Source organism: Littorina saxatilis, linkage group LG11, assembly GCF_037325665.1.
Source record: "Littorina saxatilis isolate snail1 linkage group LG11, US_GU_Lsax_2.0, whole genome shotgun sequence".
Taxonomy (NCBI): domain Eukaryota; kingdom Metazoa; phylum Mollusca; class Gastropoda; order Littorinimorpha; family Littorinidae; genus Littorina; species Littorina saxatilis.
The window spans coordinates 25,965,625-25,978,124 of NC_090255.1; the positions used below are offsets into that span (position 1 = coordinate 25,965,625).

Below are 12,500 nucleotides of genomic sequence, written 5' to 3' on the forward strand. Positions count from 1 at the left end.
ATGTGATTTATGCAATTTTCATGAAAAATAAACACACCGTTTGTTTACACAAATTAAGATCAACGTTCTGTGATAGAAAAAAAAAGAAGAAAAAACCGGCGAACCATCGAACAGTGTGCACAAATCGTAGATAAAGGAGGCCGACTGTCTTAAAACAAATTTTTGAAAAAGCAAAAAAGGGTGGGCGTTTGCTAGGTAGTGACCCCTCTGGACAACTTTTGGCCAAAAGTTGGGGATGGGCGTTTGCTAGATTCTGGGCGTTTGCTAGGGATTTTACGGTATATGATATGCAGGGCTCACCACAGATGCTCTACCTAAAGGGTCCGGGACCAAGTTATACATTTTAGGGAGTCCAAGGTCTCCTCGGCGGAACTTTACAGCTTCCAAATCCAACCAAGTGTACGTGCTTGTCCATTCTGTATGTAAACTGGCAGACGTTTGCACCAAGTATCAACGGTACGCATAAACATTTTTTTTGTCGTACATGTATTTCCGTGTGTTCAAAGTAATAAGCATTTTAAAATAAGTGTTGGTAAACACACTTGAAACACCAACCTCAACAACAACACCAACAACAAAACCAACAAGAACAACAACGGCGGGCAAACAGACAAACAAAGAACAAAAGAACAAAATGAAAAGACTAACCAGAAACTTTTGCCGTGGGTCTCAATCAACCCTCGTCTAGACTCGAAGCTATTTAGACCGTTAGGATGAAACCCGGGTTTAATTCTCACTCTCCGGTCACACGCCTTGCTTTGGATTGCACGCCATTACAATTAAATTCGCGAGCAAACGTCACAGTATTTGTCGTAGACGCTGTGTTAAAAAAAAAAGAAAAAAGACTGGCAGTGTTTGCTCAAGTTAAGGACGGCTTCGCGGTATGCACAAAACGCGTTGACTCTGCGGGATGTTTACCGACCGGATCCAGCTGTTTCCACGTTGTGTGATTGATTTACTTATAATATTGTAGTATTAGTACTGTCTATATAGCTCTCGTCCACGCCTACTCTGCTCTTTTTCGAGCAGAGTGCATTGTGGTTCTGTGTTGGTAGAGGAGGAATACCTGTACTATCGCAGTGCACCTTTGTGAACCTGAAATGTATTATCCCGCAGGTGACGACAGAAGAAGAAGAGCAACACCTGGATATCAGCGATTGATTATTATTTATGTGCAATTTTCGCTGTGTGTGTAGCAGGAGAACAACACAGATCAATCAACCATTCATGAGAGGTGTATGGTATCCGAGTTTTTGTTTTCAAGAACAAAACTGCACAATCATCGGTTAATCATGTGGACGATTTTCACTTTATGGAAAGAACAACACCGCTGAACAATTACAAGTCGAAGATAGTTGTGTGTAACTCAAGCTATTTTCGCTTTCACGTGCGAATTACACATCATCGCATGGAGACTGATAATCGATTGAATGAGAATTGCTCCGCTCATCACATTCAAGCATTTGCATGACATTGGAAAGTGATGCAGTGCGGATGTTGTGTCTGTGATATAGGTATGTGATCATCTACAGACTCGTTTTAATGAGCGAGTGGACTTTAGGCCAGTGGATTAATTTCGACAACGAAACATTTAGCAGCTTGATACATAAACTCCTTGATGTTGAAAAAACATTGTACACGATGGAAACTGGTGCAGGTTTGTCTCTGCAAAGTCAACCAGCGTTCCACTGCTTGAAAATCACGTTACCGTTGACGTGGACTAGCGGAATATTCAACTTTCTGCGGACCTCTGGTTTTTCAGTCTTCGCGTGGCACTGATTACTTGTGTGCGTTGTCTTCAAGAAGTGCATCGCCTGGGATAATTAGGCCAGTATGCCAAACTTGGAGTATGTTCTGGCACCCCTTGTCAAACTTCAAAGTTCTGGAGAGACGATTACACCATCGCCTGTGACCACACACAGATAGTATACTTGTTTGGAAAGCGTATCTGGTTTCCAATGTGATTTCAACGATGTGCTTCTGAAAACTGATCACAATGGATTTACATTGTACTGAAAACATGCTCTCCTGAAGATGAACAAGATGGATAAACCTTTCACAAAGTCCCGGTGTGTGACATGCTAACTCTAGAAAAACCACTTCCCCAAAACCAGACTCTTGATGTGGGGAGCCGGAGATATCCTACGAAAACTCCACTCAGTTTGTACCGGGTAGCCGAAAAGTGGTCCAACCTACCCAGATGCTGACTCTGCGAAGTTTGCCCGACGCGGAGAAGACGAAGGAGTAGTTCAGATCACAGTGGAGACCTGTGGGAGATTTGACGAGAATTCCACCCAGTGTTAACCGGGTAGACGAGAAGTGGTCCAACCCACCCACATGCTGACCCTGCGGAGTTCACCCGACGCGGACAAGATGAAGAAGACGGTGGACGACCTGGACGCCTGGTACCGCCAGCACATCCAGCACAACCGCAAGTACAGCGCCCCCACCCTGCCCCTCGCCTCGCGGAGGTCAGAGGGCACCTTCGCTCCGTACTGGTCTGAGAAGAAAGGTGAGCATAGGACGAGATAAGCTCAGATGGCAGTGTAGCCCTCCCTCATTTTGAGGCGGTTAATTTAGTTTTGCGCAATAATATATTGCCGGTCTTAGCCTTCAAGTTTACAATATTTTTTAATTATGTGCATCTCCAATTTAAGTTTTTGTTTAAGCCGCTTCTAAAACCCTTCTTGAAATTTGTTTACCACTTGTTTTTGTAGACCCACTAGCAAGAGTGATGCACAGCCCCCCTAGACCCCCTAGACCCCCAGCAAGCGCTCTGCCCCTGCACCCCGCCAGATCCTTAGCAGCCTCTGAACCCCGGCCTTCCAAAATGTTCAGTCCTGGCAACATTTGGGGCTCCCACCCATGAGTCCAGCATTGAGCCATGAAAACAGTACCATTGCACTTTGTGCAAGAGTTGGGTATATTGGTTTGGGTTCGTTATGCAGTCTTGAGTATAGTGGATAAAACCCAATGGATAAGTTTGGGGTTGCAGACTGTGTACCGCTTGGCTTTTGAGAGTTTTGAACTTGCTGTCGGTCCGACTGGCCGTGGACCGCGAAGAGATACGTTCTTGGCTGTTCTCTGGTGGTGGTGTTGGTGGTGTTGATGGTGGTGGTGTGTGTTGTTTAATTAGACGAGGGGAAAGATTGATTACTCGAGGGCTTGTATCAAATTCAGGGGCTCTCTCCCTCAGGGTAAGATACAACACCGGCAGTCTGTTCTCCCCCCCCCCCCCACCTACCCCCACACTCTCACACAACCCTCTCAGTGGTTTATCTTGCCCATCTTCTAATGAAATGTCCCATACCCCCGCACCGCCACCACCACACACAAACGCACCTCTAGTACTTAATTTTACCCCTCTTCTAATGAAATTACCCTTCCCCGCACGCACACACACGCACACACACACACACACACACACACACACACACACACACACACACACACACGCACGCACACACACACACACACACACACACATACACACACATACACGCACGCACGCACGCGCGCACACGCACGCACACACACACACACACACACACACACACACACACACACCTATCTTCGTTGTCCAGACTCTCCACCCCTTCAGTCAGCCACACACTCCACGCACAGTTACAAATTAAACCCAAGCAACGACAACCCCAGGGGACACAATAATAACCTTTCATGTCCAGAAGTGTCAGAAAATAGCACCTGAGACAAGTGCTTGGTCCCTCCACAATGGAGAGACGTGATTGGTCCCTGGAGTATGGAGGCACCTGGTTGGTCCCTGAAGAATGGATCGAGGCCCCTGATTGGTTCTTTCTGAAGAGGATGATCTGCTTGGGACACATTTGACGTCTTTTCCGTTCCGTAATGATGTCTCTGTTGGGATGACTGAAACGTAGTTCTTGAAACCAGCTGCTCTGTTCGCGACTTGGGCTTTGAAAGTGGCGGGGTCCTGCCTGCTTGTAAGACTGGGTTCTGCCTTTTTTTTTCTTTTTTTTTTCAAACAATTTTATTCACATAAATAACAACAATTAACAATTAACAAAAGGTTCTGCCTTTCTACCTCTCCCCATCTGCGAACCGATCCCCCACTCATGTCTCTCATTCTCTCAGTGTATCTTTCTAGTTCTCTCTCTCTCTCTCTCTCTCTCTCTCTCTCTCTCTCTCTCTCTCTCTCTCTCTCTCTCTCTCTCTCTCTCTCTCTCTCTCTCTCTCTCTCTCTCTCTCTCTCTCTCTCTCTCTCTGGTATGTGTGTGTGTGTGTGTGTGTATGTCTGTATGTATGTGTGTGTGTGTGTGTGTATGTCTGTGTATGTATGTGTGTGTGTGTGTGTATGTCTGTGTGTGTGTCTCTCTCTCTCTCTTGTCCGTGTGTGTCTAGCTGTGCGTGTTTTAAAGTCTCTCAGTTCTTTCTCACTGTCTGCTTTCATCCTGTCTAGGTCGTTACATCCTCTCACTTTTTGCTGTCTCCAGGGCGTCATCAGTGTGGCTCTCTCGATCTGATAAAGTAGAGTCCATCATGGCTCAAGGGAGAAAAGTCAATCGACCCCAAATTTCTCTCACTTCAGTAGCCTAATTTTATAGTACAGAGAGATTGTTGAACAGAGGAATGCCATGAGTGATATAGCATTGCTTACTTTGCCACCCGTACCCCTGTTTCAAGCCAGACAGCGTAAGTCTATTACGGCTGAAAATCTAGATTCCGCACAGCACAAGCGAATACGTTTTTCAAGTCTCTGTGCTACAAGGTCGTATTTGGCCTATGAACAACGAAGGTAGATGTACCCTTCTGGCAGACAAGTAATTGCCGAAAATCTAGCCACTGTGCTTATTCAAATAGATGAATTTTTCAAGTTTCTCAGCTCGTTGGCTGTTTTGGGTAAAAAACACAAAGAAAGGTTCACCCTTCTGGTTGTCACACCGCAGTTAAAATTAAGAGGCTGAGCTGCACAAGTGAATCAAGTATTTAAGTCTCTGTGCGAGTAGATCGTATCTGTCATATTTCTAACAGATTCAAATACGTCCTTTTGGCAGTCAAGCAAGTATACAGCACAAGGGGAATGAGCTTTTCAAGTTCCTCTGCCAGTAGGGCTTCTCGAGGCCAACTTTCGCTTTTTCGTCAACGACTTCTAGATGTACCAAGGAAGTCCTACCTCTGTCAGAAAACAATATCAGCAATATAAACAAGCAAGGTAGATACACTCTCCTCTAGCATATAATCACGTCATGTGCCAAATAGACGCTAGTTCTGGGGACAGAAAAAGCAAGGTAGCATATTAGGCCAAAAAAAAAAATTGTCTGTTTAGGGTAACATGACCCAAAAAAGTAGGGTCGGTAGGTAGGTAAAGTTTTGTTTTTTTGTTTTTTTTTGGTTGGTGTAAATGCTATGTTGGCTGAACATTCACTTCTTATATTTGATGAATACATGTTTCAAAACTAACGTATAAATAAAACAGAGAGAAAGGGAGAGAAAGAAACGCCAAATGTCTCTTTTTAGCATTTTTACCTCTTTTTTTTTTCTTTTCTTTTTTTGAAATCAAAAAAAAGTTTTTGGGTCGGCGCCAAATCGATAGGGTCGGTCGGGTTACCCTAAACAGACAATTTTTTTTGGGGGGCCTAGTATAGCATTGCACCCTCCTAGCAGTCCACCATCATTTTTTTCACCAACACTTGTCAGAGATGTACTAATTCTTGGAAGGATCCCGACGCTTTGTGGAGCTTTTTGGTTCCATCTTCACCGAGAGAACGGTCAGTGGTCATTCTGCCCGAAGCGAAGAAAATGGCACACACAGACACGGCTATTTTCAACACAATAGCTCCCTTGCGGGATCAGGTCTTTACCATAATTAGTCCACGGTTTGTCGTAGACACCTTCGGCTTGGGATTGTTTGGTCTGCTGGACCCAGTCAAGAACCCCGGTGAAAAGGGCGAGGTGCGATGATGAAGCCATTTGGTTGTTCATAGCTCTTTGTGTGTGTGTGTGTGTGTGTGTGTGTGTGTGTGTGTGTGTGTGTGTGTGTGTCGATGGACACTGAGAGAAAAGGGAGAGTGTTTAGCAATCTCCGCTTCATGTGAACACACCGTTGTGATTCTTCCTTTCCTTCCGTCTGTTGTGAACGTTGTGAACAATTTTTTTTAATTTTTTTTAGAGACCATGGTCTTAACAATAGGGAAGTCTTAAATCGGGGTGTGAAAAGACGTGTCCACTGTACAGGAGAATGAATCTCTCCTGCAGGTCACCTGCAGCAAGTGGTCGCAGTAATACGTATGCCTATGGAAGCCAGTGTAAGTACAATAAGTATGGAACCCAATCGAACAACGCAACTGTGCAGCACACAAATCCAGACAGTATCTCTCCACTTAACCCACATTCTATAAAAGGCAGATTGAGGAGCAGGCCGACTTCTGTAACTACCACAATTACAGCCCTGCCCGATTTTCCATGCCTCCTCTTATTGAACCAAGCGTCATTGATGGACAGGTGGAGACGGAGTAATTCCCCTTTGTATCAGGTTTCGATCGAGTTGTTCCCCTTTTGGTTTTACCATCAACTTGCCGTCTAGCCGAGGGTGATTTTTTCTAGGTAGGTTCGCTGATTTAATAAGTGCTCTACTTGATTGGATAGAGTGACTTTTCCATTGAGGCTTTTGGCTTTGGCAGAACCTAGTACGTACGGTTGGTTTTGATGTGTGTTCGGAAGAAGCGGGAAAAGGATTACGTCTGAAGAACTTGATTTGCTCTTTCCTGCTTGTGTCTAGCGGAGGAAATGTTATTTAAAGTGGATGATCCTGTTCGCAAGAGCTGGTACATGTTTGGCTGCTGGTTAGTCTGTCTCTATGTCTTTGTCTCTGTCCGTCTGTCTGTCTCTCTCACTCTCTCTCATTCTCTCTCTCTCATTCTCTATTTTCATCTCGTCCTCAGTCTCTCTCTCTCGCTCTCTCTCTCTCTTTCTCTCTCCCCCTCTCTCTCTCCCCTCTCTCTCCCCCTCTCTCTCTCCCCCTCTCAGTCTCTCTTTCTCTCTCGCCTCCCCTCCCCCCCCCTCCTCCTCTCTGTCTTTTTCTCTCTCTCTCTCTCTCTCTCTCTCGCTCTCCTTCCCTCCTTCTCTCTCTCTCTCTCTCTCTCTCTCTCTCTCTCGCTCTCCTTCTCTCTCTCTCTCTCTCTCTCTCTCTCTCTCTCTCTCTCTCTCTCTCTCTCTCTCTCTCTCTCTCTCTCTCTCTCTCTCTCTCTCTCTCTCTCAAGGACAGATTGTAAGAAAAGGCCTAGCCTTAAATCTTTATCCTTGTAAAATAAAGTTCAGTCTTGGACTCAGTCTCAGTTTTCTTTCTTGTTCTCTTTAATCACTGTGCAGACGGAAGCTGGAACATGGAATGCCGGATTTATTTTCGCATTTTCGAAAGCCAGTAGATTTGTGTGGACTTTAACGTTTCCCCTCCGAATAAAGCTAGAGGATGCGACTTAATTGACACACATGCTTTGGCTAACATTTTTTTTTTAAATTTTTTTTAGGCATTAGTATGAATGATGGAGGGCGGTGGCAGGTTGTGATGTAAACTGAATAACATTTTACTCGCACGTGTTGTGTCTGGTACATAGGTACCAGATGCAGGTGACAGATGTGTGTGTGTGTGTGTGTGTGTGTGTGTGTGTGTGCGTGCGTGCGTGCGTGCGTGTGTGTGTGTATGTGCGTGTGGGTGTGTGTGCGAGAGAGAGCGAGAGAGAGAGAGAGAGAGAGAGAGAGAGAGAGAGAGAGAGAGAGAGAGAGAGAGAGAGAGAGAGAGAGAGAGAGAGAGAGAGAGAGAGAGAGAGAGAGAGAGAGAGAGGATGATGGATACGCAGTCATAGTGCATATTTTTTTTTTTTTTACACGAATGCCATTCGAATAACCATGTAAGAGTTAAGACAGTATTAACGCATGGTACTGCCAACTACGTGGACATCAAGGAATAGAATATTACTTTGGTTGTGCGAACTTTGTGGCCGGTATCCCTGTGAGTCACCCTGTCTTCTAATTCGTGAGTGATATTGGTTTTTCCGATTAGTCGCGAACGCCATGGAGTCTATAAGGGGAAAATTATACCTGCTCATAGTCAGCGGCGCTGCATGCCGCGATAGGGATTATGACGAGTACTTGGCCTGTTTTCTTTTCACGCAACGTGTAGCGGGCTGGGGAGAAAAAAAAATTACCTCAATAATCTGCAGTGCGACGTCTGTGCCGCTGACTCTGCGCAGGTATAATTTGTCCCTTACGACCAAAAGTGGTTGTTATAGACTGGTGGTCGCTATGAAAAGGTATGTATAGAAGACAAACTCGTCCGAGATGATGCGGAGCCGGCGGAGCGTTCGTTTTGGGCAGGAGGTCGCTTTCGAAAGGTGGTCGCAAGGGCAGGTTCGGCTACACTGAACAAACATGTCCGTTCCGTTCCTGCGCAAACTTGGTGTAGTGTTGTGCACATAGTGCGAGTGTGTGTGACTCATGCAAGTGATTTGTTTGATCTTGTCAACTTGTGGGGCTGTTGTTGTGTTCTGTGGCTTTTGTTGTGCAGTGACGCTCCTCCCCCAGGTCTCATTGTGGGTTTTTTTTTCTCTCGCGAGAGCGCGTGTGTGACTGTTCAGGGGGGGGGGGGGGGGGGTTGGGGAGGGGGGGGGGAGTATGTAAATGTGATCTTTGTTTCAAACGAGAGGTGTCACAAAAGAGGTCTCACCAAAAATCTGATGACTTTGTATGACTGTGCTACAGAGGAGCAAGTGTCTCCCTTTTACCCTTACCCCCCACCCCCCCACCCCCCACCTCTCCGATCTCACCTCACTTTCAACAGCCCGGCGTGACAGCGACAATCGGCAATGTTGGAATGACGGTTTTTTGGGGTGGTTTTTTTTCGTGTTTTTTGTATGTGGTTTGTTTGTGTGTGTTTTTTGTATTGTTTTTTGTGTGTACTTCACAACCAAATATTTAGCTAAACTTGTATGTGTTTTCGTGTGTTTCAGACGAGCGAGCGGCCCCACAGCACCTGACGGTCCCAGAGAGCGAGGGCTATGTGAGTGTCAGTGCCTCCAGCACTCCTAGCCCTACCAGGAAGGCGGGCAGGGGCCGTAAAAGTCTCCCTGAAGGTACGCACACACACACACACGCACTTGCCCACTCCACGCGCGCACACACAGACACGCATACGTACGCTCACGCATCATGCATGCGTGCTTGCATGCACACTCTCACACACACACACACGCACACACGCATACACACACGCACTTGCCCACTCAACACGCGCACGCATTCACGCACGCATGCACAAGCACGCACACACACGTGTACGCACTCACGCACGCAATCACGCATACGCACAACTACACACATAAACACACACACTGAGGCACGTGCACGCACGCACAATCACAAGTACACACGCACAAACATACACACACACACTAACACGCACGCACGCACACACGCACGCACACACACACACGCACGCACTCACGGACGCACGCACGCATGTAGAGAAGGTTCACACTGACCAGTCAGTGACAGTTATTTCCGGAAAACATCCAGTATGCAGGAATCGCCAGAGAGTTCTCAATCCAAGGGAAGCAATCGTTTCCTTGCAGTCAGTATTGCGTCCTTACTTCCCCTGAGGCGGTTTGTCTCACAGGACATTCTTCCTTGGCAGCCACGTTCAGGTGGTTAACTCTTGTCTTAGTGTAACAAATTGTCTTTCTTTTCATCGGTGACTGGTACATACACTCAGCTGTGCATGTAATGGAGGGGTTATGGATGAAGGGTGGTTGGTGATTATTCCAACTCAGATTGCTTAAAACTGACAGACACCCACACATGCACGTAGGTACACACACACACACACACACACACACACACACACACACGCACACACGCATACACATGCATGCATGCACGCACGTGCATACACACACACACATACACACACTCACACACACACACAAACACTCACACACACACACAAACACACACACACACACACACACACACACACACACACACACACACACACACACACACCACAACATACAATGTCAATTAACTCCAAATGTAATAAGTTGTCTTTTCTTGCAGAGACTGGCACTAGGTTGTGCATGTAATAGAAGGTTATAGGATGAACCGTGAATGGTGATTATCCCGCATCAGATTTCAGACTTAAAGCTGACAGCTACATACATGTCAAATGATCTGCCTCAAGTTTGTTTAGGGTTGTACACACTACAGGCACCTGAACTAAGTGCAATTTCTGAGGAGAAAAAAGTGTCAGCTTCCTTTTTTTCAGTTCTCAATAAATTCTGAAGTTGCAAAACAAGATTAGTGTATAAAACAACACTAGGGACAGAACAGGAAACTGAAATTTGTTGGGTTTTTTAAGACTAATCTGAGCATTACCTGTTTCAATTTTGAACACATTTTGTTTTTTAGCAGCAGAAGAGTTAGCATGTAAATCAGAACTTGTGTTGAAATAGCAAGCCAAGATTATAATTATCATTGCTTGCGTGTGAAGATACTTGGTCTTTTACACACACAAAAGCAACAAGATAAGCAAATAAACTCCAAACAACCAACCAAATAATCTCTTTTGTGCCAGTTTTGATTAGCAATATTTTGCACCAGAATATAATTGCAGTTGAACAACAGAGTGGATTTGAAGTGCCTCTAATGCGCATGTAGCAAGTAATAACAGCTAGAGGCTCAGTGCTGGCATTACAATTACGTATTACTTAGTCTGCAGTAGTGTGCAAGTATGGTTATTTCAGACTGTCCGCCAGTGTGAATGACCTTAACTTATGATCGGCATGGTTGACACAAGGAACCAGATAGTTCTGTGACTTCCTAGCACCAGAAGCTGTGTCTATTCAGTATTTGTCTAGCTTTCAAACAATCTCATGCGCTGTGACTGTAGTAAGCACACAATAAGCAGTGTTTTTCAGCATAGTCCCAGCTGTTAAAGGAAGTTTATGTTCTGTGACAACCATCAAGTTGAAGTGGATGTGGTGTAATAATTTCAACATGTTCTTGGCTGTCAGTGTGTTGAAGGACTTACATTTAGAATCATGAGTGCAGAACAACGTTTCAGCAGCCTATGTAAGGAAACAGAGAAGAAAGAAAGAACTGGCATTCACTGACCACTGATCACTTCTACTTTGGTATCATGAATACGGGCGCGCGCAGTGGCTGGTGGTAAGACGTTGGCCTCCTAATCGGGAGGTCGTGAGTTCGAATCCCGGTCGCTGCCGCCTGGTGGGTTAAGAGTGGAGATTTTTCCAAAGCCCATGAACGAAAAAAAAAGAAAAAAAAATGTATCATGAGTTCTCATGTGATAGCTTCTGTGTTTTAGCTTGATTTTCACTTGGTTTCAAGCAGTTTCAGTTTGTTGTTATTTTGTAGTTTAGAAAATTGTTATGTTCAAAACTGAAAAAAAGGCTTTGTGATTTGCCTTTAAATTGTCGGTTTGTTGGTCTTTAAAGTGCGTTGTATTTAGTATATCTGTCAGAATGGGTTTAGAATTGAGGAAGGCAGGTTCGGCTAGCTTGGAAAAAACAGTGTCACTAATGACGTTCAAGACTTGCTAATGCGGCTGCTGATGAGGATAAGGATAAGATTCATATAGTCCTGTGAGGTTACCCTCATGGAAATTCGGGCTGCTTTCTCCCTGGGGAAAGCGAGCTGCCATACAGTATACGGCGCTACCCTTTTTTTCCCCTGCATGCGCTATGCGTGAATGTATTCATGTTTCCAAGCCCTGAGACTTTCGCTGTCAACTTGGGTTCTTTATCGTGCGCATGCGTGCACACAAAGGTGTTCAGCCATCAAGGAGAGTCTGCACAAAGTTGACTCTGGGAAATAAATCTCTTGCCGAACGTGGGGATTGAACCCACGCCGATAGCGACTACTGGTTTTGAAGCCAGCGTCGCTACCGACTGAGCTATTTCCCCGCCATGATGACATTGGTCTCTATGCAGGTCGTCTGACGGTGCCGGGCAGCAATGGCGACCAGGTGAGGCGCAAGTCATATGACCTGGCGGCTGACGGAGGCAAGTCCAACCGCCTGGGACTCCTGCTCAACCGGCTCAACCCAAACACCGCCATGTGAGTCTTTCAACCGGCCTTCATCATTGAGAAAAGGGAACGTGACACTGTCTGTTATAGCCTGGACGTGTTGGTGAAAGCTGTTCTCTGGTTTACGCGGTTGGATTAATTGCTTGAATTACCAGAAATATTGCAGCATGATTTTGCTTGCAGAATGTGTGCAATTATCATGAAGACAAGAGAATTGAAAAATGATAACAGTTAATTGTGATCTAAGCTGTCATGCTTGACATTTCCAGGGTTTGTCGGATGTCACATTCTTTTCTCCCAACGAACATTGTACATGCACAACACAGTCATGTATTTGTTAATACATTTGTGTTAATGTTTAATTGTAGCTGCTGCTTTTGATTTTCCAGGTAAACGGGATTGTGACCAGGGAGAGTTTTGGA

At 45.4% G+C, this 12,500-nt stretch overlaps 1 protein-coding gene across 5 annotated transcripts in view; it reads left to right on the top strand.

Moving 5' to 3' along the window:
- Positions 1–12,500, top strand: part of LOC138980133 (transmembrane and coiled-coil domains protein 2-like) — a 155,737-nt gene that overhangs the window by 37,266 nt on the left and 105,971 nt on the right. For 4 of the 5 annotated variants that reach the window (XM_070352959.1, XM_070352960.1, XM_070352961.1 and 1 more), the window contains exons 1-3: positions 1–2,512; positions 8,985–9,107; positions 11,982–12,108. The exon at positions 1–2,512 is cut by the window's left edge and continues 483 nt beyond it. In XM_070352959.1, coding sequence (XP_070209060.1) covers positions 2,338–2,512; positions 8,985–9,107; positions 11,982–12,108 — 425 coding nt within the window. In that variant the 5' untranslated portion in view covers positions 1–2,337. The remainder of the gene's footprint in view (positions 2,513–8,984; positions 9,108–11,981; positions 12,109–12,500) is intronic. The other variant, XM_070352963.1, reaches the window with a different exon arrangement.